This window comes from Gopherus flavomarginatus, chromosome 5 (genome assembly GCF_025201925.1).
Source record: "Gopherus flavomarginatus isolate rGopFla2 chromosome 5, rGopFla2.mat.asm, whole genome shotgun sequence".
Taxonomy (NCBI): domain Eukaryota; kingdom Metazoa; phylum Chordata; order Testudines; family Testudinidae; genus Gopherus; species Gopherus flavomarginatus.
Genome location: NC_066621.1, coordinates 1,564,603 through 1,587,734, shown reverse-complemented (window position 1 = coordinate 1,587,734; position 23,132 = coordinate 1,564,603). Strand labels below are relative to the sequence as shown.

At 59.6% G+C, this 23,132-nt stretch overlaps 2 protein-coding genes across 2 annotated transcripts; both read right to left on the bottom strand.

Annotated features, from left to right (window-relative positions):
- Positions 1 to 1,317: 1,317 nt before the first annotated feature.
- PAQR4 (progestin and adipoQ receptor family member 4) lies at positions 1,318 to 10,875 on the bottom strand. The gene is given in 5 exon segments (XM_050956949.1): positions 1,318 to 4,525; positions 5,079 to 5,139; positions 5,141 to 5,298; positions 8,213 to 8,347; positions 10,674 to 10,875. Coding segments are annotated over 5 exon segments (954 nt in total). The 5' UTR covers positions 10,840 to 10,875; the 3' UTR covers positions 1,318 to 4,091.
- Positions 10,876 to 13,778: 2,903 nt separating this feature from the next.
- On the bottom strand, positions 13,779 to 22,861 carry KREMEN2 (kringle containing transmembrane protein 2). Its single transcript, XM_050956871.1, has 8 exons — positions 22,112 to 22,861; positions 17,327 to 17,593; positions 17,088 to 17,212; positions 16,815 to 16,968; positions 16,059 to 16,391; positions 15,369 to 15,506; positions 15,026 to 15,098; positions 13,779 to 14,771 (listed from the first exon to the last, which is right to left on the bottom strand). Exons 1-8 carry the CDS (start codon positions 22,173 to 22,175, stop codon positions 14,489 to 14,491), a joined length of 1,437 nt encoding a protein of 478 aa, XP_050812828.1. The 5' UTR covers positions 22,176 to 22,861; the 3' UTR covers positions 13,779 to 14,488.
- Positions 22,862 to 23,132: the final 271 nt, after the last annotated feature.

Sequence of the window (23,132 nt, the reverse complement as noted above, 5' to 3'; positions counted from 1 at the left end):
CACACAGAATTGGGAGGGGCAGTCAGGTACCTTTCTCAGGTTTCTCTCAGGCAGAGGTCTGGGTGTGCTTTGTGGGCTGACTCTCCTACTGCCCCTCCCTCCACAGTAAACTGAGGCACAGGCAAGGGAAATAGTGGTGTTCTGAGCACACTCATTAGTTAGGACAGAACCCAGGAGTCCTGGCTTCCAGCTCCCCTGCTCTAACCCACTGGATCCCATTCCTCTTCCAGAGCTGGGACTGAAGCCAAGGGGCCCAAAATGAAATTATTGGGTCAGAGACCTGCTCTTGGTTCCGTTTGTACAGGACCTGGCCTAATGGGGTGTGATCAATGACTAAGGCTCCGCAGGGCTGGTGCCACACAGATTATAGGAGGTTGCTCTCTGTCTTCAAAGCTGCCCAATTTTAACCAGTCTGACTTTAAAACCACATCTAGTTAGACTCATAGACTCATAGTTAAATCAGTGTAGACACTCTTAATCCACATTAAATTTGGGGCCAGGAATGTGCTTAAGACAAAGCTAGACACTAGGCTTCAGTTTGAATTAAGATAGTCTGCACTGGTGTGTCTGTCTAGCCAAGATACTTATCTGGGCCTCATCACCCATGTAGCGGACCACCTCACAATCTCAGTGCTTATCCTCACACACCCCTGCAAGGAGGGAAAATGCTATTAACTAATTTTAAACCTGGGGAAACTGAGGCACAGACTAAGTGTATGAGCTCAGGGAGTTTGTGGTAGAGTAGGGGCTTGGGCCCAGGCCTCTCACCTGCTAGGTTAACACTCAAGCTGCTGGGCCATCCTCTCAATTTGTTTCCATAACTGGAGTGACTCTGAATGCAGACAAATCCTCATGGTTGGAGGAGTGGATGGTCAACAGAGAAAAGAATGTTCTTTTAGAGACCTGGGGTTGAGGATGGGGGAGGTAGTGGAAGGTGTGAGGAGCACAGAACAATCCAGTTCTTAATTCTAGTGGGGTGACAGGTGGGGAGGGGTGGGACATCATTGGAGAAAATCCACAGCCAGCAGGGATGGAAGAACATTGAAGACCCTCCGCTACGGGACATTAGTGGAGAAGACTCATGCCCATGGGGGGCAGAGGAGGGTTGAAGATCCATGCCCAACTGGTGCTGGAGATCCCAGGGTGGAAGCACACAGCAGCACCATCCTTGCTTGTTCCTCAAGAGGTCTCACATCTGTTCCACCATCTCTGCAGCAGATTTCTAGCCTTCAAGGGAGCAAGGCGACTCTTCTGCCAGTGGAAACGGAGGTCCTGGAGCCAGCTATGGCCAGAGGACTAAGAACCACACACACGAGATCTATCTCTGCTTTATTGAAGCCTAGAGCTACCGTCCAATAGGACCCTGGTGGGAGGCAGTGGCCCACAAGAACCTCCATCCCCTGCTCCCCCCACCCTGGCACAATGTGGATTTTAGCCTCTTACTTTTCAGTTTTGCATTTTTAATTTAAAAAGATATGTTGCTTCGGCACGAAGCCCCGAACACTAGCTGTGTTCATGTGCCCTGAGATAACGGAGACAAGACTGGATTTTGATGAGGGGGGCGGGGAGCAGAACCCACCCAACAGCATCCCTTTGAGGGAGGCCAGAGAAATACAGCCATCCCTTCAATGTGGGAGAACAGTTCACAGCCTGCAACCCACTTCTTAGGTTTCCTTTCGGCCTCATTTACAGGGTGGGACAACAGGGACACAGAACGCCTGATCTCTTTCCTGTCCCCAAACCATTAGACCCTATCCCCTTCCTCGAGCTGGGGACAGAACCTACAAGTCCTAGCTCCTAGGCCCCCAACACTAACCATGAGAACCTGCACGCCTCCCAGAGCAAGGACAGAACCCAGGAGTCCTAGCTCCCATCTCTCCCTGCTGTAATCCACATCATGCTATGTGGTTGGTTACCCTTTGATGCCTCATGACTCCTTCTCTTGGCACAGCACAGCTGTCTCAATTGCCCATTTTGTCCACCCATGGTCCTATTCTACCTCTACTACCCTTTGTACTGCTTCCTTAAAGGTTTGTCTACATGGCAATTCAAAGCAAGTTTCTAATACTGAACTGGTTTCTAAACCAGTGTGGCTGCCCACCAGGAATGAGGTTGAGAGGGCAACATTTACACTGAACAAAACAATTGGAGAACAAGATGGAATTTAAGAACTGCTTATAGACGTTGACCTCCACCTTAAGAACCAGCTTGGCCCCATATACGTTTCCTGGCAAAACCAGATTAGAAACTGGATTAAAAATTCAATTTGGCTATATTGACACATGGCCTCCCACCTAGAATCCTGATTGAGAAACCGTTTAGCTATATTCACACATGCAGCCTCAATACTGGAATCAGGAGTGAGAATGAGTTTAGCTGCACTACACGTGGCCAATTGGAATCCAAATTGAGAACAGTGTAGCTTCATTCACACTTGGGCAATTGGAATCCAGATTAATAACAATTTTAGCTACATTCACACCCAGCCTCTGGACAGGAATCCAGACAGAGAATGAGTTTAGCTATGTATGCATTTGGCCAACTGGAATACAGATTGAGAACCAGTTTAGCTACTTCCACATCTGTGGCTTCTGAATCCAGCTTAGCTCCATTCACAAACACAACTCCCTGCTCAGGATCCAGATTAGCTATCCAGGGCCCAGTGAACAGGGATTGGAAAACAATGATCCAGAGCTGCCTCTTTGTTTAGTGGCCCTAAGTTACGTAAGGGGAAGGGGAACAGTAGGTACACCCCAATGCCAGCAGAGGGTGGAAGGGGAGCCCTGGCACTCCCGGTGAGCACCATGGGGTTAGCAGCAGATGAGACGTGTAATATAAAAACAGGCTGATGGGGACACAGTCCCCTGCTGGTTGCTACCGCACCAGGAGCCATGACTGCTGCAGAACGGGGAATACCTGTTCCTCCCTCTGCAGGGGGAGAGTGTGCAGACCAGGGCTCAGTAACAGGAAACACCCCCATCGCACCCTCAGAGCAGGGAGCAACAGGAAAGTGAGGCACAAGCGGCTGAAGCCGCTTGGCCCAAGGATGATGGCAACAGCTGAGGAGATAACCCAGGAGTCCTGCTGTAGCTCCTAGATTCCACTGCCTCCCCCTCCCCTCCCCTGAGGCCAGCTCATTAGCGTTGGGAGTCAACTAAGACACTGATACCTCCCTCTTATCCTCCCCCCCCCACAACACAGACAGCTTCTCTGGGGCTGCCTCCCCCCCAGCCCCTAGTCAGTGCAGACCTCAGCATCCAGGCACCTCGTCAGCCCTTTAAAAAGTAGAAAGTATTGCATGGTGTCTCAAAGTCTAAGATACCTGGATAAAAGGTCTAAAGGGGGACAGGGGCTGCTCCACCCCCCAGCTCCTCAAAATAGTGCCCCCTTGCAGCCCCCCATCCTGCCCCAGTCCCTATGGGCAAGCACTGCTGGTGATCCAGAAGGATCCAAAGGACCGCAAACAATAGAAATCCATCTCTGGTGGTCCAGAATGACCCACCAACAGTGGGCATCTGGCTCAAGCTTTGTTAATGGGAGTCTGTGGCTAGTGACCCAGAAGCACCCTCATCAGCCAAAGGGAGTCTAGTCAATGGAAGTGCATTGTTGGCAACAGAGAAGAGCTCTTGACCATGGAAATCCAGCCCTGGTGATCCACAACGACTCTGAACCAGTGGGAGCCCTGCTCTGGTGATCCAAAAAAACCCTTAGCCAATGGGCGTTGATCCAGAAGTCCCCAAAACCACCAGAAATCCATCATTGGCCATCCAGAAGACCCCTTGGCCAATGGGAATACATTGTTGGCCAACAGGGGTGGATTTAGAGGATGCCTTGGCCAATGGGAATCCATTGTTGGCCAACAGGAGTGACTCTAGAGGATGCCTTGGTCAATGGGAATCCATTGTTGGTCAACAGAAGTGGATCAAGAGGACACCTTGGCCAATGAGAATCCATCACCAGCCACCCATAAGACCCCTCAGCAAACGGGAGTGGATCCAGAAGATCCCTTGGCCAACGGGAATCCATTGTGTGGTGAACTGGAGGGATGCAGCCACAAAACCACACCATTCCTCGCTGGCTGGCGGGCCTGGTCAGTCCTGGGGGCAGGCATAACTGGTGACCCACAGCAAGTCGGCCACCACCCCCCAGTGGAGGTAGAGGATGCTGACCACCACCAGCACGTGCATGATCTGGTGGCTGTTGAACCAGTAGTCGAAGCGGCCGGGTTGCCAGCGCTCAGGCACACGGGAGATGTTGATGACGCCCCCCAGCAGGGCCAGGCCGTCCATGATGAGGTACGAGCGCAGCGAGGAGGGGTGGCCCGTGCCCAGGCCCGCCCAGCGCAGGTAGAAGAAGAAGAAGCGGAAGAGGGCCTGCCAGGCGAAGGAGCGCAGGCGCCGCACGTTGGAGTGGGCCGTCACCGCGCAGATGATGGCGTAGCTGGACAGCGCCGTGTAGGCCAGCAGGGCAGCGCTGCGGGGAAGCGGGGAGCAGGCAAGGGTGCAGTAGATGATGGGAAGGGCACCTGCGGGGGGGGGAGGAGCAAAGGGTTAGAGGTGGGGGGCAACCAGCCCTTTCTCGGCCTCATCCAGCCCACCTGGTCCCTGCAGTGCCCCACAATGCCACTACCCTCCCGTCCCCCTTGGGATCATCTACCCTTCCCCTGGATCTACCCTAGCCCCAGCATGGCCCCTGGCTCTGCCCCCAGTCAGTCCCCCCCACACCCCCTGGCTCTGCTCCCAACCACTCCCCCCCATCTCTGCCCCCCATAACCCCAACTAGTTCTGCCACGCCCCCAGCTCTTCCCCCAACCAGTCCCCCCCAGCTGTGCCCCCCATAACCCCAACCAGTCCTGCCATGCCCCCAGCTCTGCCCCCAACCATTCCCCCCCAGCTGTGCCCCTCATAACTCCAACCAGTCCCCCCACACCCCCTGGCTCTGCCCCCAACCAGTCCCCTCCATCTCTGCCCCCCATAACCTCAACAAGTCCTGCCATGCCCCCAGCTCTGCCCCTAGCCAGTCCCCCCCAGCTGTGCCCCTCCATAACCCCCCAACCAGTTCCCCAGCCCCCCACTCACCCAGCGTGTTGACCATGCAGACCCCGCACATGTCGAGGGTCAGCAGGGTGTGGTAGACGGCCGGCCCCCCCCTCGTGGTTCATGAACAGGTGGTAGAGGACACTGCCCAGCTGGGGCACCACGCAGGCCAGGTAGTGCACCACGGCCAGCCAGCCCACCGAGATCCGCGCCCATGGGATGGACAGGGGCAGTAGGAAGACGAAGCCCAACAGGGGGATGCCTGAGACCGAGACGGGGAGGCTCAGCGGCAGTGATCAGCCATGGGGCACCCCACTCCTCTCGGACAACCCAATCCAGGCGGCGCCCCCCCTCCCCGAGTGCCACAAACTAGCTCCCTCCCCTGGAGTCACCCCAGAACCAGACCCCCCTCTGCACAGACACTGCACTCCTCCCCCAGGCTGCATCTTAGGGTCCCCCAAGGATGACCCCAATTGGTATAGTATCCCTGGGTTCTATCCCAGCTCGAGGAGAGGAGTGGAGTGGAGTGGTTAGAGCGGGGGGGGGGGCTCGGAGCCAGGACTCCTGGGTTCTCTCTCTGGGAGGGCAGTGGGCTCTAGTGGGTCAGGGAGGGCGGGGCTGGGAGCCAGGACTCCTGGGTTCTATCCCAGCTTGGGGAGGGGAGTGGAGTCTGGTGGGTTAGAGCGAAGGGGGCAGAGAGCCAGAACTCCTGGGTTTATCCCCAGCTCAACAACAGGCAGAGATGGGAAGAGCTGCAGGCAGCGCCCCACTCCCACACACACACACACTCCCCAAAAAAGTCCTTGGAGGTCAGAGAGGGAGGAGCAAATTTGCACCTGGCATCACTTTATCAGCTCTTTGCTCGGTGCCTCTCAGTCCTGGCTCGTGGGCCCCCCTGCTCTAACCTACCACATGCTGCTCCCCTCCCAGAGCGGGGATAGAGCCCAGGAGTCCTGCCTCCTGACCCCCCCCCCCCCCCGCCTGCTCTAACCTATCACATGCCACTCCCCTCCCAGAGCGGGGATAGAGCCCAGGAGTCCTGCCTCCTGACCCCCCCCCCCGCTCTAACCTACCACATGCCACTCCCCTCCCAGAGCGGGGATAGAGCCCAGGAGTCCTGCCTCCTGACCCCCCCTGCTCTAACCTACCACATGCCACTCCCCTCCCAGAGCGGGGATAGAGCCCAGGAGTCCTGCCTCCTGACCCCCCCCCCCCGCTCTAACCTACCACATGCCACTCCCCTCCCAGAGCGGGGATAGAGCCCAGGAGTCCTGCCTCCTGACCCCCCCTGCTCTAACCTACCACATGCCACTCCCCTCCCAGAGCGGGGATAGAGCCCAGGAGTCCTGGCTCCCAGCCCCCTCTGCTCTAACCCACTAGCCCCCCATCCCCTCCACTTCCCTTCCCTCCCCTCCCCGAGCTGGGGAGAGATCCCAGGAGTCCTGGCTCCCAACTCCCCACCCTGGCTTCAACCCACTAGCCCCCACTCTCCTGCTGATCGTGGCAGGACAGTTACAATTGATACGCCTTTTGCAGATAAAGATAGATTAATACATTCCCACCCTAGTTCACAGCCCGCTTGAGATTTTCCAGCCCTTCCACCCCACACCCCTGCTTTAAGGCTCTCTGAAGGGCCTGGGGCGTCCCGGATCTGAAGGCAGGGATCTCCCACATCCTGCTGGAGAGGCCTAGCCGACCCGCCAGTGCCAGGCCCAGATGTCTAGAGGTGACCCCCCCCCCCCAGCGCCAAGGGCACCGGGAGCAGAATCAGCAAAGAAATCAGACACTGAGCTGTTCTGCTGACAGCTGGGAGCACCGAGCCCATGGCACCAGCTTGCCAGCGGCTGCAGAGGGAATATGAACCAGCAGAGATGCAGCCAGCTCTGGGGCAGGGCAGCTGGAGAACAGCCACACACAATTCCGCTGGGGGGGCGTGGCTTGCCTGGTGCTTAGAGGCAGCCAGCTCTGGGGCAGGGACCCAGGAATCCCCACAGCTCTCTCATGAGTGGTGCCCGAGCTCAGGTAATGACCTCGGCACGTGAGGCCAAGTGAGACGTTAAATAATCATGATTTACTCTCCAGAAACACTTCCCAATGCCAACTTCACATAGAACCCAGGAGTCCTGCTCCCAGCCCTCCTGCTCTAATCCCTAGACCCCACTTCCCTCCCAGAGCTGGGGACAGAACCCAGGAGTCCTGGCCCCTCTGCTCTAACCCCTAGACCCCACTCCCCTCCCAGAGCCGGGGAGAGATGCCAGGAGTCCCGGAGACTGGGAAGACTCTTGAGCCCTTGTGTCTGCCTAGGAGCATCGCAGAGAACCACACAGCTTCTGTCATCCATGGGTGATGCAGCATGGGCTCTGTCCTGGCAGGAGCACCTATAGGGCACCCAGGTCTAAGCCACTTAGGTAGGGAGCTAAGTGGGGGAGGGAGGCACTGGCCCCTGACATCAGGGCCCCCGGTCAGCCCTGAGCCCTTAACGAGATCACCATTAGCAGGGAGCTAAAAGCTGAGGGAGGATCTGCCAGGGGGTGCGGTGCTGCAGGGTGCCTCACCCTAGAGGAGCTGCATGTCAGCACGGGGTCCCCATATGAACAGCCATGTCTAAGTGCCAGGCAAGGGGTTCTGGTGTAACCACCCCCGCTGCACACCCCAGAGGAGGCCGCATCACAGCACTAGGGAAGGGGAGGCCAGTTCCCCTCACAGAAACATGTCCCCACTGGGCTCCCTGCTCTCAAAATCATCAGGGACAAGAGATCGGCTCAGTTCACACAATTCCCTCCTGCATGTCTCCCCCCGCAATTCCTTCTGTCCTCCACTCCCAACAGGGCTCTGCCAGGCAGGATCCCACTTCCCCCTCCAACATCCCTACACAGGGGCCCCAGCCCCCCAAATCTCAAGCCTCCCACAGTTCCAACTCCCCCAAATTATCAGCCCCTTCCATATAGCCCCAGCCCTCACTTTCCTCTGATCCCCCCATGTCTCCCCACATTACCAGCAACCCATATCCCTGTGCCCCCAAAATCCTCTGGTCTCTGCCCAACACATTCCAAGCCCCCTCTCTTGATATCCCTTCTCTCCCAAAACACAACTCCCCTGACCCACCTGCCCCAACAGGCTGAATCCATCCCTCCTCCCAGCTTCTGTGTCAAGGGGGCAGTTCCCCGGCCCCTCACATGGCAGGAAACATCGATCCTGACACTGCCAGGCGGAGAACAATGGCAGGAACTGGCTCCTGGCCTTGAGCCATCCACCTCCTTCAGTGAAGGGATCCCCAAACCGAAGATGCAGCCACTTCTGGGGCAGGGCAACTAGTAAAAACCACACACACCACCACAGCGTATGGGACAGGAAGTGAAGGAGAAGCGTGTATCCAATTTAATCTGATTGAGGAACGCAGATGGGAGCTGGGGTTTGGCCTGGACACCAGGGTTCACGCCCTGACTCTGCAGGAGAGGGCTTGAGGGCTATGAACAAGGCAGGGATCTAGAGTAGGGGATTCAACCAGCCAATGACACAGCCCCAGATGCTCACTCAGGAATGGGGACCCCTATATCCTTCAGCCTCCTGGGGGCAGAATGGATGATCTATGCCAGTTCAGACACACAGTCCCAGCTCCCCCGCTCTAACCACTAGACCCCACTCCCCTCCCAGAGCCAGGGAAAGAACCCAGGAGTCCTGGCTCCCAGCCCTTCCAGCTCTAACCCACTAGCCCCCACTCCCCTCCCAGAACTGGGGATAGAATCCAGGCATCCTGATCTGACCTCTAAACCATCCGGCTGCCTCTGCCTCTTCAGGTGAATCTGCCCCCCAAGCTGAGCTGAGCTGAGCTGATCCCAGCTAATCCCAGGAGATGTCTCAGGCACCAGGAAGGGGGGGGGGGGGGCCGTGGGGACACTGGAGAAGGCAGAGAAGGTCACAGCTGGACAAGGATTCACTGTCACTCCTGCCCCAGCCAACGGTCCCACCCAGCCCCATAGGCTCTAGACCAAGGTCCCTGAAGGCCAGGGGTGAGCTCACCAGGGGATACAGAACAGAGGGACCCTGCTGGGGAGAGAACCCAGGAGTCCTGGCTCGCAGCGCCCCCTGCTCTAACCCACTAGACTCCCCTCTCCTCGCAAAGATGGAACCCAGGAGTCGTAGAAAGCTATTAACCGTAGCTGATCTGGGGCGTCCCGAACGCATTCTTCTGCCACCAACCATTAGGTGGGGTTGCGGGGTGACAGGATCTAACTGCCCAAACCCGTCTCCTAGTACCAGGGATGCCACACCCACATCCCATTCCCCAGGGGCTGGGAGCCAGAACTCCTGGGTTCCATTCCTGGCTCTGGGAGGGCAGTGGGGTCTGGTGGGGCAGAGCTCGGGGGGGGCTGGATAGGAGCCAGGCCTCCTGGATCCCAATGGCACCTTAGGGGTGATTTTGTGATCAGCTCAGCAGATGGAGGGGGAACTGACGTCAGCTGGACTCCCAGGGGAGCCAGGTGTCACATTCCTGTGCAGGCTGGGTGGGGACCCAGGAAGCAGCTCTGCTCGTGAACTTGGGACTCACTTGGCAGGGTTGCAGTCAAGGGCCCTGCCCACTTCCATCCCAGAGCTGGCATAGAACCCAGGAGTCCTGGCTCCCAGCCCCAGCATAGCCAATCTCCCGGGTTCTTCTCCTGCTGGTGCAGGAAACCCCATGCTCTTCAGATCCCCAGGGGGCATGGGAGCCCAATGCGGGGATTGGCTGCTGGCTAGGGAGCCCAGGAGAGGGAACCGATCAGTGCAGGGGCCCGGTGCATCAGCAGGGAATTGGGGGCAGGGGTCCAGGGGGGTCTCAGTGCACTGGCAGGGAATTGAGGTAAGGAGTCTCGGTGCTGTGGGTTGTAGGAGCTGGGCGATTGGGGTTGAGTCCATGGGGCTCAGGGGCTGGTGTATATAGGACCATGGCATGCTCAACCGGTTGGGGAGTGAGTATGGAGTCAGTGCACTAGGGATCGAGGGGCAGGAGGCCAGCGCATGGAGGGGATTGGGCCAGGAGGATCAGGGTGCCCAGGGGGATTGGAGCTGGGGGAAATAGGGTGGCCAAGGCTGGGGGGATCAGGGTGCATTCGGGCACTGCCTGGGGGGATTGAGGTGCCCAGGGCCAGGGGAATCGGGGTACATTGGGGCACTGCCCAGGGGGGTCAGGCCGAGGGGGATCAGGACATGCGGGCACTGCCCGGGGTCGGGGGGTGGGATCGGGTGCCTGGGGGGGATCGGGGGCCCGGTGCCAGGGGGATCAGGACGCATTGGAGCACTGCTGGGGGAATCCGGCCTGGGGGGGATTGGGCCCAAGGTGGGGAATAAGGGGGCAGGATCAGAGTGCCGTGAGGGATCAGGGGGCCAGGGGGATCAAGGCGCATTGGAGCACTGTCGGGGGGGTCGGGCAGGGGGGAGCGGGCCATGCGGGCACTGCCCGGGGGGGATCAGGGGGTGGGATCAGGGTGCCGGGGGGATCAGGGGGCCATGGGAGGGATCACGGTGCCCCGGGGGGAGATCAGGGGGCCCGGGTCCGGGGGGATCACGGTGCCCCGGGGGGGATCGGGCACTGTCCGGGGGGGATCGGGGCCCCGGGGGGGATCGGGCACTGTCCGGGGGGGTCGGGGCCGGGCTCACCGTGCGTGTAGATGTTGCCCAGCTCGTTGTGCAGGTAGAAGAGGCTCCGCAGGCAGCCCGAGCCCGAGCTCGCCGGCCGGTAGCCCGTCAGCACGAAGCGGTTGAACTGCAGGTGGCGGGGGGAGCTGGCCCAGTCCAGCAGCCGGGGCCCCCCCAGGTAGGCCATGGCCCGGGGCCCCCCCCCGCGGTCAGCTCCGCCGCATCCCGGAGCCGCCGCCTCCCTCCGCCCGCCCGGCTGGCCAGCGGCAGCCGCGCCCCGCCCCCGCCCCCGCCCCCGCCCGCTGTGAGCTCACTCCGCCCCGCCCACCGCCCGTATTAGCATGCCGCGGCCCCGCCCCCTCGCGGCATCTGGGCTTCCCCGCCTTCCCCGGAGGGGGGACGTAAGGGTGCCTTGATTTGCATGAGGCGTGCCTAGCGCTCATTTGCATGGTGTTTACCGCCCCTTATTTGTATATATGTTGCACTGATTTCCCCCCCCGGCCACCCCCGTTCAGTGGCAGGGAAAGTGACCACGCGCGGGCTGCAAGGACTCCCGGGAGTTTCTTTATTTCCATATTTTATGCACGCCCCCTCATTTCCATAAAACAGGCCCCGCCTTCCTGGGTAGCAGGGATGTGGCCGCGCGCGCAGTCCGTCAAGGCCCCGAGTTCCCTTATTTGCGTAACATGCAGGCCGCGCCCACATCCTCCGCCCAACAGCCTTTCCGGCCAAATGGAGTCCTTCCTCATTAGCATAAAGGCTGCCGGCCTCTGCCTATTGGACAACAGCGACGCCCTGTGTCTCTTGACACTGCCAGCCAGGTTGTAGCGGCGGGATCGCCGGAATTCCATTATTTGCATAATATATGCGGGTCACGCCCACTAAATTCCGCAGGGACGCGACGGAATTCCCCTATATTAGCATAATACATGCCCCGCCCCCTCAGTGGATGCCGGCCCCAAAAACCAATAGTTTGATTATTTGCATAATCTATACAGCCCACGCCTACAGCTTCAACCGAACGTCCTTCATCATATCATTTGCTGCCTATTGGGTGGCTCAGGAGTTCGCTTATTTGCATAATACGTATAGGCCACGCCCCAAGAGACAGCCCGGAACCTTGCCGCAAATAGACTCGCCTAATTAGCCTCCTCAGCGATCTCTGCCGCCTGCCGCCCATGAGAGAAAACCTGCTGCCCGGGTGCTTGGTGGCCTTTGCGTTTCAGCACCAGGCCACGGCCCTTATTAGCATACCGTATGCAAATATACCGATAGCCTGTCCTGAGAGCTTCGGAAAGCCCCTGACAGGGTCCCCCCCAGAGGCTCTTAAGCACAGGAGCCATCCCGGGGTCAGAGGGAAGGTGCCCTCGTGGGCTGGGAACTGGTTAAAAGGCAGGGAACAGAGGGTAGGAATAAATGATCCGTTTTCAGGCTGAAGAGTGGAAGGTCGTGGGTTCCCCAGGGGTCTGTACTGGGCCCAGCCCCATTCAACATATTCATAAATGAGCTGGGAAAAGGGGTCAACAGTGCGGAGTGGGGATTTTGCAGCTGATAGAAAACTGCTGCCGATAGTTAAGTCCCAGGCCGACTGCAAAGAGATTCAAAGGGATCTCATTAAACCGGGTGACCAGGCAACACAATGGCAGATGCAATTCAGCATTGATCAGCGCAAAGCAATGCACATTCGCAAGCATGATCCCAACTATGCATCTAAAATCATGGGTCTAAATGAGCTGTTCCCACTCAAGAAAGATCTCAGAGTCACTGTGGATAGTTCTCTGGAAACATCTACTCAACGTGCAGTGGCTGTCAAAAAAGCCAACAGCATTTTGGGAATCATTAAGAAAGGGATAGAGAATAAGAAAGAAAATGTCATATTGCCTCTATATAAATCCACGGTACGCCCACATCTTGAGTACTGTGTGCAGATGTGGCCGCCCCATCTCAAAAAAGATACATTAGACTTGGAAAACATTCAGGAAAGGGCAACAAAAATGATTGGGGTCTGGAACGGCTTCCGTATGAGGGGAGATTAATAAGACTGGGAGTTTTCAGCTTGGAAAAGAGGCGACTAAGGGGGGTTATGATAGAGGTCTATAAAATCATGACTAGTGTGGAGAAAGTTGATAAGGAAGTGTTGTTTACGACTTCTCATAACAGAAGAGCTAGGGGGCCACCCGATGAAATTAACAGGCAGCAGGTTTAAAATAAACCAAAGGGAATATTTCTTCACACAACGCACAGTGAACCTGGGGAACTCCTTGCCAGGGGATGTTGTGAAGGCCAAGACCATAACAAGGTTAAAAAAAATAGATACATTCATGGAGGGCAGGTCCATCAATGGCTATTAGCCAGGCTGGGCAGGGCTGGTGTCCATAGCCTCTGTTTGCCAGAAGCTGGGAATGGGCGACAAGGGATGGGTCACTGGATGATTCCCTGTTCTGTTCATTCCCTCTGGGGCACCTGGCACTGGCCGTGGTTGGCAGACAGGATACTGGGCTCGATGGACCTTTGGGCTGACCCACTATGGCCGTTCTTATGTTTTTATCTAACAGCTGATTCAACAGCATAATAAATGCACCTCCCAGTGAAAGAGCAGATTATCCAACCAACTGCCTCTGGTCACCTCATCAGCATAAAATATTCATGCAAAGCAATTCATTAGCATAAGGCCTGGACCCCACTCAGCCCACACTGAATTGTGCCCAATCTAAACGTCCCTCAATGTGCCATCAGGGTCGGGACTCAGGAGTTCTGGCTCCCAGCCCCCCCACTGTAGCCCAACCAACCAACCCCACTCCCCTCCTAGAGCCAGGAGAGAACCCAGGCATCCTGGCTCCCAGGCCCTCACCCACCCAACCCCACTAGGGTGACCAGACAGCAAATGTGAAAAATTGGGACGGGGGTGGGGAGGTAATAGAAGTCTATATAAGAAAAAGACCCAAAAATCAGGACTGTCCCTATAAAATCAGGACATCTGGTCACCCTAGACCCCACTCTTCTCCTAGAGCCAGGAGAGAACCCAGGCATCCTGGCTCCCAGCCCCCTCCCTGCGATGCTAATGAAGAGACATTCCCATATGTAAAATAATTTAATCTGGATCATTCTCATATCATCTTTCTTCCTGGTTCAGGGCATGTCGCTGCGGGTCCCTCAGGGAGTATTCGTGCACCCCACATGGGACACAGCACCCCCTGCAGGGAAGCTACACCCCATCCACAGATCCCTCCCCCCTACTCCCCACATGTGTCCATCTGTGCCCCGTGGCATGGAGCTGCACTTCTCCAGCTGTTGGAGGGCAAGGCCCCTTGTCCCATCCCGCGCCCCCCTGAGCCCGCCAGTCTCCTGCCCTAGGGCTGGGTTGGAGTCGCTTCTTGCAGTGGGTCAAACCACCATCATCGTCAAGGGGTGGCCGTAGCGTTAGGCCCTGGGGAGGCACAAACCCAATTTTGGGGTACATCTGAGAGGCCCGGGGCAGAGCATTAGACAGGGCCACCCAGCCCAACTCAGATGCCGTCTCTGGTGGTTTGGCGAAGCTGCAGCGGTTGTTTCAGACACCCCATTTTGGGGGGCGGGGTCCATTCAAAGGGCAGTGAAGCTCCAGGGCAGCATGAGATGCTGGGGAATGTGAGCCCCATTTCTGGGGTCTCTCTGTGGGGCTCAGAGACAGTGGGAGGGGCATGAACCCCCAGTTCTGGGGTCTGCAGGGGGCAGCAGACACTGGGGCATGAACGCACATTTCTGGGGTCCCCCCAGCTCTCCTCCAAAGCAGTCATTCTGGGGTTGCCCCCTGCCCCTGGAGGGAGTCCTGCAGGGGTCCGCCCACCCCCCCCAGCTCAGCTGGGAGACAGGAGCGACTTGAGGGAGGACTGGCTGGTGGGCGCCAGGTTCTCATAGCTGTGACACAGGCAGGTGCAGTCGGACGCAGCCTCATCGTCAGAGCCGGGGAGTGGAGGGGGGTTCCGGGAGCTGTGGCCTGTGCAGATGAGCACCCCTGTGTGCCGATAGGCCACAGCCCAGGCCTCCCCCCCCAGGCACTGGCATCGGCACCGGGGGCCCGCGGCAGAGGAGAAGGAGCCGGGCGTCCCCCCACTCTTCTTCTGCACAAACAGGCAGGTCCTGAGGAGAGAAACCCGGAGCAGGTGGGACAGGGTGCTGCAGTGCTGGCGGCAGCCACAAGAGAGTAGTGCATCAAGCACCAGCCCCCACTCTCCTCCCAGAGCTGGGGAGAGAACCCAGGAGTCCGGGCTCCCAGCCCCCCCCCGCTCTAACCACTAGACCCCACTCCCCTCCCAGCACTAGGGATAGAACCCAGGAGTCCTGGCTCCCAGCCCCTCCTGCTCTAACCCACCATGCCCGTCCCAGGATCTCACCTCTTCCGCAGGTGGTATGAGATGATGAGGAGCATGAGGAGGACGGCCCCTGAAGCTGTGTACATCATCCAACCTGGGAGTGAAGGAACATGTAGAGATTATGTAGGACCTACAAAAATGGCTGACAAAGCACAGTATTTGTGAGTACGGGCAGTTGAATGCTAGCTGGTGGGGGAGACCCCTGGCAGAGTATGTAAGTGCAGCAGGGCTGGAATTGGGGTCAGTGGAAGGGAGAGGCCCCATGTCCCATTCCCTGTCCCGAGACCCAACCAGTCTCCAGCCCTGGGGCGGGATCAGAGCCAGACCCCCCTGGAGGGAAGAGGCCCCGTGTCCCATTCCCCACCTCCTGCCCCGATGGCTACGTCGTCGGTGCTGCGGGTCCAGCTGGAGTTGAATTGGTCCGTGAAGGTTGGATGCAGCAGGTCACTGGGCAACGTCTGGGAGTCCCCCTCCGAGGTATCCAACATGGGACCCCTCACCCCTGGACAGAAAGAGTCAGCCATGAGCCCCTAGCGCCACCTCGGGGGCCAGCAGTCCCTGTGAGGGGACATCACATCCTACGGAGCCCCCCTGCCCCACACCCTGCCACACTGTGCCCCCTAGCGCCGCACTGAGGCACCGGGGCCAGCCCTGATGGCCAGGGGAGAGCGCCCCCCGGGAAGCCCCCCGCCCTGGCGCTCTGCGGGGGGATTAGACAGGAGGGGATTCCCTGGAGGGAATTTTCCCAGCTCCCACCGCATACCTGCTGCCAAGGAGTGACATCCCCCCCCAGCCCCCCTTCCCATGCAGGTGTTCAAGCACCTAATTACAGACCCCGGCTCCAGCCCCTAGGGCGTCATTAGCAGCACCTGGGCTGAGGATCCGAGTTCAAAGGCAGACCGCCCCCTCACCCTGAGCCTGAGGTGGGTACATCTTACGAACCCTCTGTGGGCGTTACCCAGCCGCCCCACCCCAGAGGGGCCGTATCTCAGCGCCGGGAGAGGGGTCCCGGTAGGAACAGCCCCCGCCCCCCAGATTCAGCTGCATAGCTCACCCCGGTAGGCCATGGCGAACCCCTGGGCATGCAGGAGCTGGTCGGAGCGGAAGCTGAGGACAAGGACATCGGTGGGGAGGAGGAGGGTGGGGCCGGGGCGGTGATGCCCGTCAAACTGCGCCAGGAGGCGGCGACTGTGCCCATCCCGCAGCTCCAGCCGGTCGTTGGGGTCCCGGATCTCGAAGATCTGGAAGTGGAGCTCCACGGCACTGGAGCCCAGGGGGCGCAGGACCCAGGAACAATTGCTGTCGGGGCCGTAGTCGTCCGGGAAATCCGGGGAGTAGATGACCCCGGAGGGTGCACTGAAGTTCCCCTGGCAGGCCCCCACAGACACTGGAGGGGGGAGAGCAGGCGTGAGCCACGGAGGGAAGGCCAACTGGGCTGAGGTGCAGAAAAGGTTAATGATCTGGGAAGATGGTGATCTGCAGCACAGCGCCCCCTAGCACCGGATTAGGGCATTGCGGTTCTCCCTGGCTGCCAGGGGAGAGCGCCCCCTGCTGAGCCCTGCTCCCTGCAGCACAGCGCCCCCTAGCACTGCATTGGGGCATTGGGACCAGCCCAGGTTGCCATGGGAGACCGCCCCCTGCTGAGCCCCGCTCCCTGCAGCACAGCGCCCCCTAGCGCCGCATTGGGGCCAGCCCTAGCCGCCAAGGGAGAGCGCCCCCTGCTGAGCCCTGACCCGCTCCCTGCAGCGAAGCCACATTCCTGTCTTCCCTAGATTCCCCCCCTTCTCCCTCCTCCCCAGACCCCGCTCACCGTCATAGACCCCGATGCGGCCGTCCCCCCCGCACAGCTCGCTGGCCTTGCCGAAGCAGACCTGGTCACACTCCACGGCCCCCACGGGCTGGGCCCACCGCAGGTCCCCCTCGCTGCCACAGAAGCAGGCGCATCCGGCCTCCACGCCAGCGAACTGCAGAGAACGAAGGGTTAAATCCACCTACCCAGCCGCCGCCCCCTAGGGGGCGCTGGCTACCACCCAGCCCCAGGGCAGGGGAGTGGCGGGCTCGGGGAGGGTCAAGGGGGGGTTACCTTGTACCCTCGCTTCCGGCAGTATCGGATGCAGACTTGGATGGTCAGTTTGCTGGAGGTGCCACTGCTGCCGCTCAGTGCCGGGGGGTTGCCTGAGTCCAGGAAGCAGCCGATGTACCCAGGCACTGAGGGGAGGAGAGACGGGGTTAGGGTGTAACGAGCCCTCCCTCCCCCCGCCGCCTGGCACCCCTGCCATTCCCTCCCCGCCACAGCAGGGCCTGGCAACCCCCGGCCCTCACTGTGGCAGCTGGGGATGTCGCAGTATTTCCAGTAGATCCCCTCCTCGGTCTCAAGGACGTAGCACCAGGGCTGGACGTCCCCGTCCGGGTTCCGGCAGGCGTTGTGACTGCCCAGGCCCCACTCCCCATTGGGGTACTTGGCCGTGTTGTAAGCATGCTTCTGGGTCTGGTTCCAGTAGAGGCAGGGCTGGCCCCGGCCGTCGGGGGACGTGTGGTTCTGGGTCCCTCGGTAATCAGCGCCGTTCACCGTGAAGCACTCGGAGGGCGCTGGGGGAGGAAAAAGAGAAGGGTTAGCGAACCCAGGAGTCCTGACTCCCAGCCCCCTCACTCTAGCCCACCAGACCCCAGAGAGAACCAGGAGTCCTGGCTCCCAGCCCCTGTTCTAGCCCACCAGCCCCCACTCCACTCCCAGAGCTTGGGAGAGAACCCAGGAGTCCTGGCTCCCAGCCCCTGTTCTAGCCCACCAGCCCCCACTCCACTCCCAGAGCTTGGGAGAGAACTCAGGAGTCCTGGCTCCCAGCCCCTGTTCTAGCCCACCAGCCCCCACTCCACTCCCAGAGCTTGGGAGAGAACCCAGGAGTCCTGCCATTTGTTAGCCAACCAAGCTATTTTGGTTTACACCAGCAGAGGACTGCAGGACTCCTGGGTTCTTTAACTGGAAGCCTTCTGGCTTTTTGCTCCACACTGGGATGTTGGAGTAGGTGAGTTGATGTAGTGGGGAAGATGTTGGAGAAATATTTTGGTCGTGGAGCCTCGAGGAATGAAGGACCAAGCACTGTCTCCTTCCCCAGACAACTCCAACTGGAGGAGAAAGCCAGGGGCTGAGCAATGGATGGAGTCAACCAGCCGTGTCTCCTTCCCGACCCCAGGATGAATGGATGGCCATTCTCGGAACAAGCTTTGAGGAGCCACCAAAAATTGCAAGACTGTCCTACACCCAAATGGGATCCAGCAAAGGAGGGTGGGCCGCGGGAGAAGATCCCATTGGCTGAGAGCACCAGAGAAGTTGAAGGGCACAGGGAAAGATGAAGCATCTGAGAAGACACCGATGGCAAGCAGGTGCCATGCGACCTTGGGCAGTAGTGAGTGGAAGCAGGGAGGTGACTTTACAGCAGTGGTGAGGCCGGTACCAGAACATTGCACCCTCTTCCGGGGTGCACATTTTATAGAGAAGGTTGGAAGACTGGAAAGGGAGCAGGGACAAGCCAGGAAAATGATCCAACAGCTGGAGAAAATGCCTGACAGCGAGAGACTTAACAAGCTTGGTCTGTTGAGCATCTTGACGAGATCAAGAGGTGACTTGAGCATGATGGACAAAGCACCATAACTGGGAGAAAATCCAGACTATTAAAAAGCTCTTCAGATCAAGTGGAGGAGGGCAGAGAAAGAACCAATGGCTGGACGTTGAAGCCAGACAAATTAAGCCAGACTAGAAATGAACCACCCGATTTTTAACTGTGCAGGTGATTATCCATTGAGACAAACTCTCCAGGGAAATGGTGGGTTCTCCATTGCTTGGTGGCTTCACGTCAAGACTGGAGGTCTTCCTGGTGGAAGATATTTTAGTCAACACACACGTTATTCGGTTCAATACGGGGTCACTGGGCGAATGTCTCCTGCCTGGGTTATCTGGGAGATCAGATGAGATGGAGAATGGATGATGGGGAAGATGGAAGAATGGAGCAGGGGATGAAGATGCTGAGATGCTGGAGGGATGAAAGATGTTAGAAGTTGGAGGGAAGGACGGACCATCGGTGAAGAGATTCATCCCATAGATTCAGAGGACACTTCAAAGGTCTGGGGAGTGGAGGGACGGGCAAGCTGGAGACATGCTCCCGTCTCCGGACGGTGCTTCTGGAAAACCCAGCCCAGGGCCTGGCATCAGCGCCGGAGCCCTTCAAAGGCGCAAGCAGTTGCGGGGGGCCTTCCTGGGGAAGTTATAATTAACGACTGGGTGTAACAACGCTGCCCAGCAGAGAGCCAGGGCTCAGAGCTCCAGCTTGCCCTGAGATGAATCAGAAGACGCCTCTAGCTGCGGGGCGGTGGAGGAGTTAGGTGTGACGGGACCGGATTACAGAGTGGTTTGTCAGGGAGGCTCCAGCCCCGGGTGAGATAGGCCCCGATGGGGTGGCTCCATCTCTGCTGGGAGAACAGACAGTCTGGATGATCCTGTCCTGATAGCAAACAGGTAGATCAGCATATGAACAGCAGGTGATTACAAGGTAATGGTTAGAGCAGGGGGGCTGGGAGCCAGGACTCCTGGGTTCTCTGCCCAGCTCTGGGAGGGGAGTGGGGGCTGGTGGGTCAGAGCAGGGGGGGCTGGGAGTCAGGACTCCTGGGTTCTCTGCCCAGCTCTGGGAGGGAAGTGGGGGCTGGTGGGTCAGAGCAGGGGGGGCTGGGAGTCAGGACTCCTGGGTTCTCTGCCCAGCTCTGGGAGGGAAGTGGGGGCTGGTGGGTCAGAGCAGGGGGGGGCTGGGAGTCAGGACTCCTGGGTTCTCTGCCCAGCTCTGCCAAGTGAGTTGGGTCTAGTGGGTTAGAGTGTCGGGGGAACCAGGACTCCTGGGTTCCATCTCTGGCTCTAGGAGGGGAGTGGGGTCTAGTGGCCAGAGCAGGGCAGGTGTCTGCCTGTTCCAGATTCCTGACAGCAGAACTGTGGCAGGAGAGGGAGAGATCCGGGCCCAGTTCATGGCCTGCCACATCTGGAAGGGCTGCGACAGCTGCTGCTGGAACAGCTGGAGTGCCTCCCTTCCGAGAGATGCTGGTATGGGAGGGCGTGGGGGCGGGCAGCCCTGCCACACACCACGTCAACAGCACAGGAAACAGGATGTGGGGGCCAGGACAGCCCTAAGAGCACAGGGTAAAGAAGACCCCACTCCCTTCCCAGAGCCCGGAGAGAACCCAGGAGTCCTGGCTTCCAGCCCCCTTGCTCTAACCACTAGACCCCATTGCTCTAACCACTAGACCCCACTCCCCTCCCAGAGCCAGGGAGAGAACCCAGAAGTTCTGGCTCCCAGCCCCCCTGCTCTAACCACTTGACACCACTCCCCCCCCAGAGCTGGGGAGAGAACCCAGGAGTCCTGACTCCCAGCCTCTCCACTCACTCTACCCACTAGACCCCACCCCCCGCCCTCCCAGAGCTGGGAATTCTGTCCTCAGCTCTGGGAGAGGAGTAGGGTCTAGTGAGTGTGAGCAGAGGGAGGTGGAGGTCTGGGAGCCAGGACTCCTGTGTTCTATCAACAATCTATTCCCCAGCAAAGATGGAGATGCCCCATCTAGCCCATTCCTCCTCCCCTGCGGGGCAGGATCATCCCCCCCCCCCGCCACTCTGTAACCAGACCCCCCCCACACACCTCCCTGTTTCAGTGCCTCCACAGCAGACGTGGGACTCTGGGGACCGGCCCCACCTGTTGTCATGCATGAAAATAGCCGGTGTTATGATGGACAGGTGGTTGGGGAAGCGGTGCCGTGGGGGGCTCTGATCCCTCACAAGGGGCTTTGTGGGGCAGGCGTGAAGCCTGCCACAGGAGGCGATAGGTTTCCTGGCGCCTGGCAGCTGGTCCATGCAGCTGTCTGCTGCCTTAACTGCCAGCAGGGAGCAGGGTAGTGGTAAGAAATGGGGTTCACCCTGGGTGGGAAGGAAAAAGAGGAAGGGGGAGCCAGGACTCCTGGGTTCCTTCCCTGGCTCTGGGATGGGAATGGGGTCTAGTGGTTAGAGCAGGGGGCTGGGAGCCAGGACTCCTGGCTTCTCTCCTCTCTGGGCAGGGAGTGGAGTCTAGTGGTTATAGTGGAGGGCGGTCTGGGAGGCAGGATTCCTGGGTTCTCTCCCCAGCTAATGGTTTAGAGCAGCCAGCTCTGGTCTGTGCCAAGCAGAGATTCCCCAAACTGGGCACAGTTTCTAGTCATTGGCATCTCCTGGATCCTGGCTGCCCTCTCCCCGGGTGGATGAGAGCTGAGTTTCCATTGCCTGGGGCTGCCTGACAAATAGATTTGTGGGGACTCCCCCTACCCTGCCAGGAGCTGGCAGCCCCCCACTCCCTGGGGATACTGGGCAGGCCGGAGCTGCCACTCACACAGAGAGCTGGGGGGAGCACCGTTCCCCTGCTCCCTGCAGCACGGCACCCCCTTCCCAGCCCCACCGCACTGTGTATTACCCCATCTGTCTGCCAAGCTGGAACCCCACCCAGCCCTGCTTAGCCTGTTTCTTGGCCCTCGGCTAAACCCTCTCCAGAGCCTGTATTGTCTGGTCCCGTCGGGTCCCAAGGCAGGGACTGGCTGGCTCAGGGGGCCAAGGCCTGTCCCCTCTGGGGGGCCTGGCCACCGTGGGGGGAGGAGGGAAAATTGGCAGCTCTCTGGCTGGTGGGAGGTGGGCAGGCCGGTGATCCTCCTTCCACAGCTGACAGCCCTCTGCCTGGCCCTGCCCTCCTCCTCCTGGGGCACCCACACAGGAGGGGAACTCTGGGGAGTGGGGACTTTGGGGGTTATGGACCCCACCTCCCAATGCCCCCCTCCAGGGTGTAATGCTACCCCCCTGCCCTTCATATACGCCCCCAGGTCAGCCTCTGCATGGGACATTGAAGCACAGAGATCTCCAGGGACAGAACCCAGGAGTCCTGCCTCCCAGCTCCCCCTGCTCTCACTCACCCGATCCCACTCCCCTCCCAGAGCCGGGGAGAGAACCCAAGAGTCCTGCCTCCCAGCCTCCCCCCCTCTAACCACCAGCCCCCACTCCCCTCACAGAGCCTGGGAGAGAACCCAGGAGTCCTGGGGTCAGAGGCAAGGACTCACCTTCTCCCTGGAGCCCAGCCGAGCTCTGCAGGAACATAAGAAGGAATCCACGAATCCAGAACATCTCGACTCCAGGCGGCCCCGCCAGAAGGGGGAGCCAGTGCAGGGATTTGCCCCCTTATCCAAAGGGGCCGCCAGGGCGGATCCAGTGCTCCTGGGATCCCAGCTGATCCGGTGACCCCTGGGGAGCCTCTCCCAGGTCAGTGCAGGGAGGAGGAGGAGGAAGCAGATTCCCAGGGTAGATCCTGTAGCTGCGACAGGGGTGGGATCTACTTCCCCCAGGGTCCCGTTGTCCTGGGAGATCCAGGATCCCAGTGGATCCCAAGTCCTGGCCAGGCTTCGGTCCCAGTGGATCCAGTGACTGGACGGATCAAGCCCCGGGTGGGTTCTGAAGGGAACGTGGGCTTCGGTCCCAGCTGGATCCTTTCATGAGTGGATCCCAGTGGATCCCCTCCTGGGATCCCGCTCCTGGTGTGCCGGGACCCAGTGGATCCTGGGGTGGGTCTGCTCCGGTTCAGCCCCCGGGGGGTCGGATCCCGTCCTGGGTCCCACGATCCGGTTCTGGTTCCCGCGCTGCGATCTGCCCCGAAGCCGGCTCTGATCCGGAGTCCCCTGCCCCACCTGCCCTGCCCCGCCGGGGGGAGGGTGGCGAGTGCCGGGCTAGGGGGCTGGCAGGGTCCGATGCCCCGGACAAGGGGCGCACAGCTCCCCGCTGGGCTCTGCCTGCTCCATTACCCGTCTCCAGCCCCGCTCCTGGGACACGGAGCCTCCCCGCCCCCCCGGGACGTCCCAGCTCCCCCCCTCCACCCCCACGGGGAGGGCCCACGCCGCCTCACATCTCCCGCAGTCCTTGAAATCCGAGCCCTGCCTGGGATGCCGGCCAGGCGGCTGGGAGCGGCAGCCATCCGCCCGCCCCCGAGCCCGCGGGGAGAACCCAGGCGTCCTGCCCCACCGCTCTAACCCACTAGACCCCACTTCTCTCCGAGCCGGGGAGAGAACCCAGGCGTCCTGCCCCCCCCAC

Coding starts and splice junctions, on each gene's coding strand:
- KREMEN2 (XM_050956871.1), bottom strand. CDS start 22,175: ATGTTCTGGATTCGTGGATTCCTTCTTATGTTCCTGCAGAGCTCGGCT. Junction 15,099..15,368: donor CGTAGCCATCGGGGCAGGAG/GTGGGGAATGGG, acceptor CTTCACTCCCAG/GTTGGATGATGTACACAGCT. Junction 14,772..15,025: donor TCATACCACCTGCGGAAGAG/GTGAGATCCTGG, acceptor TTCTCTCCTCAG/GACCTGCCTGTTTGTGCAGA.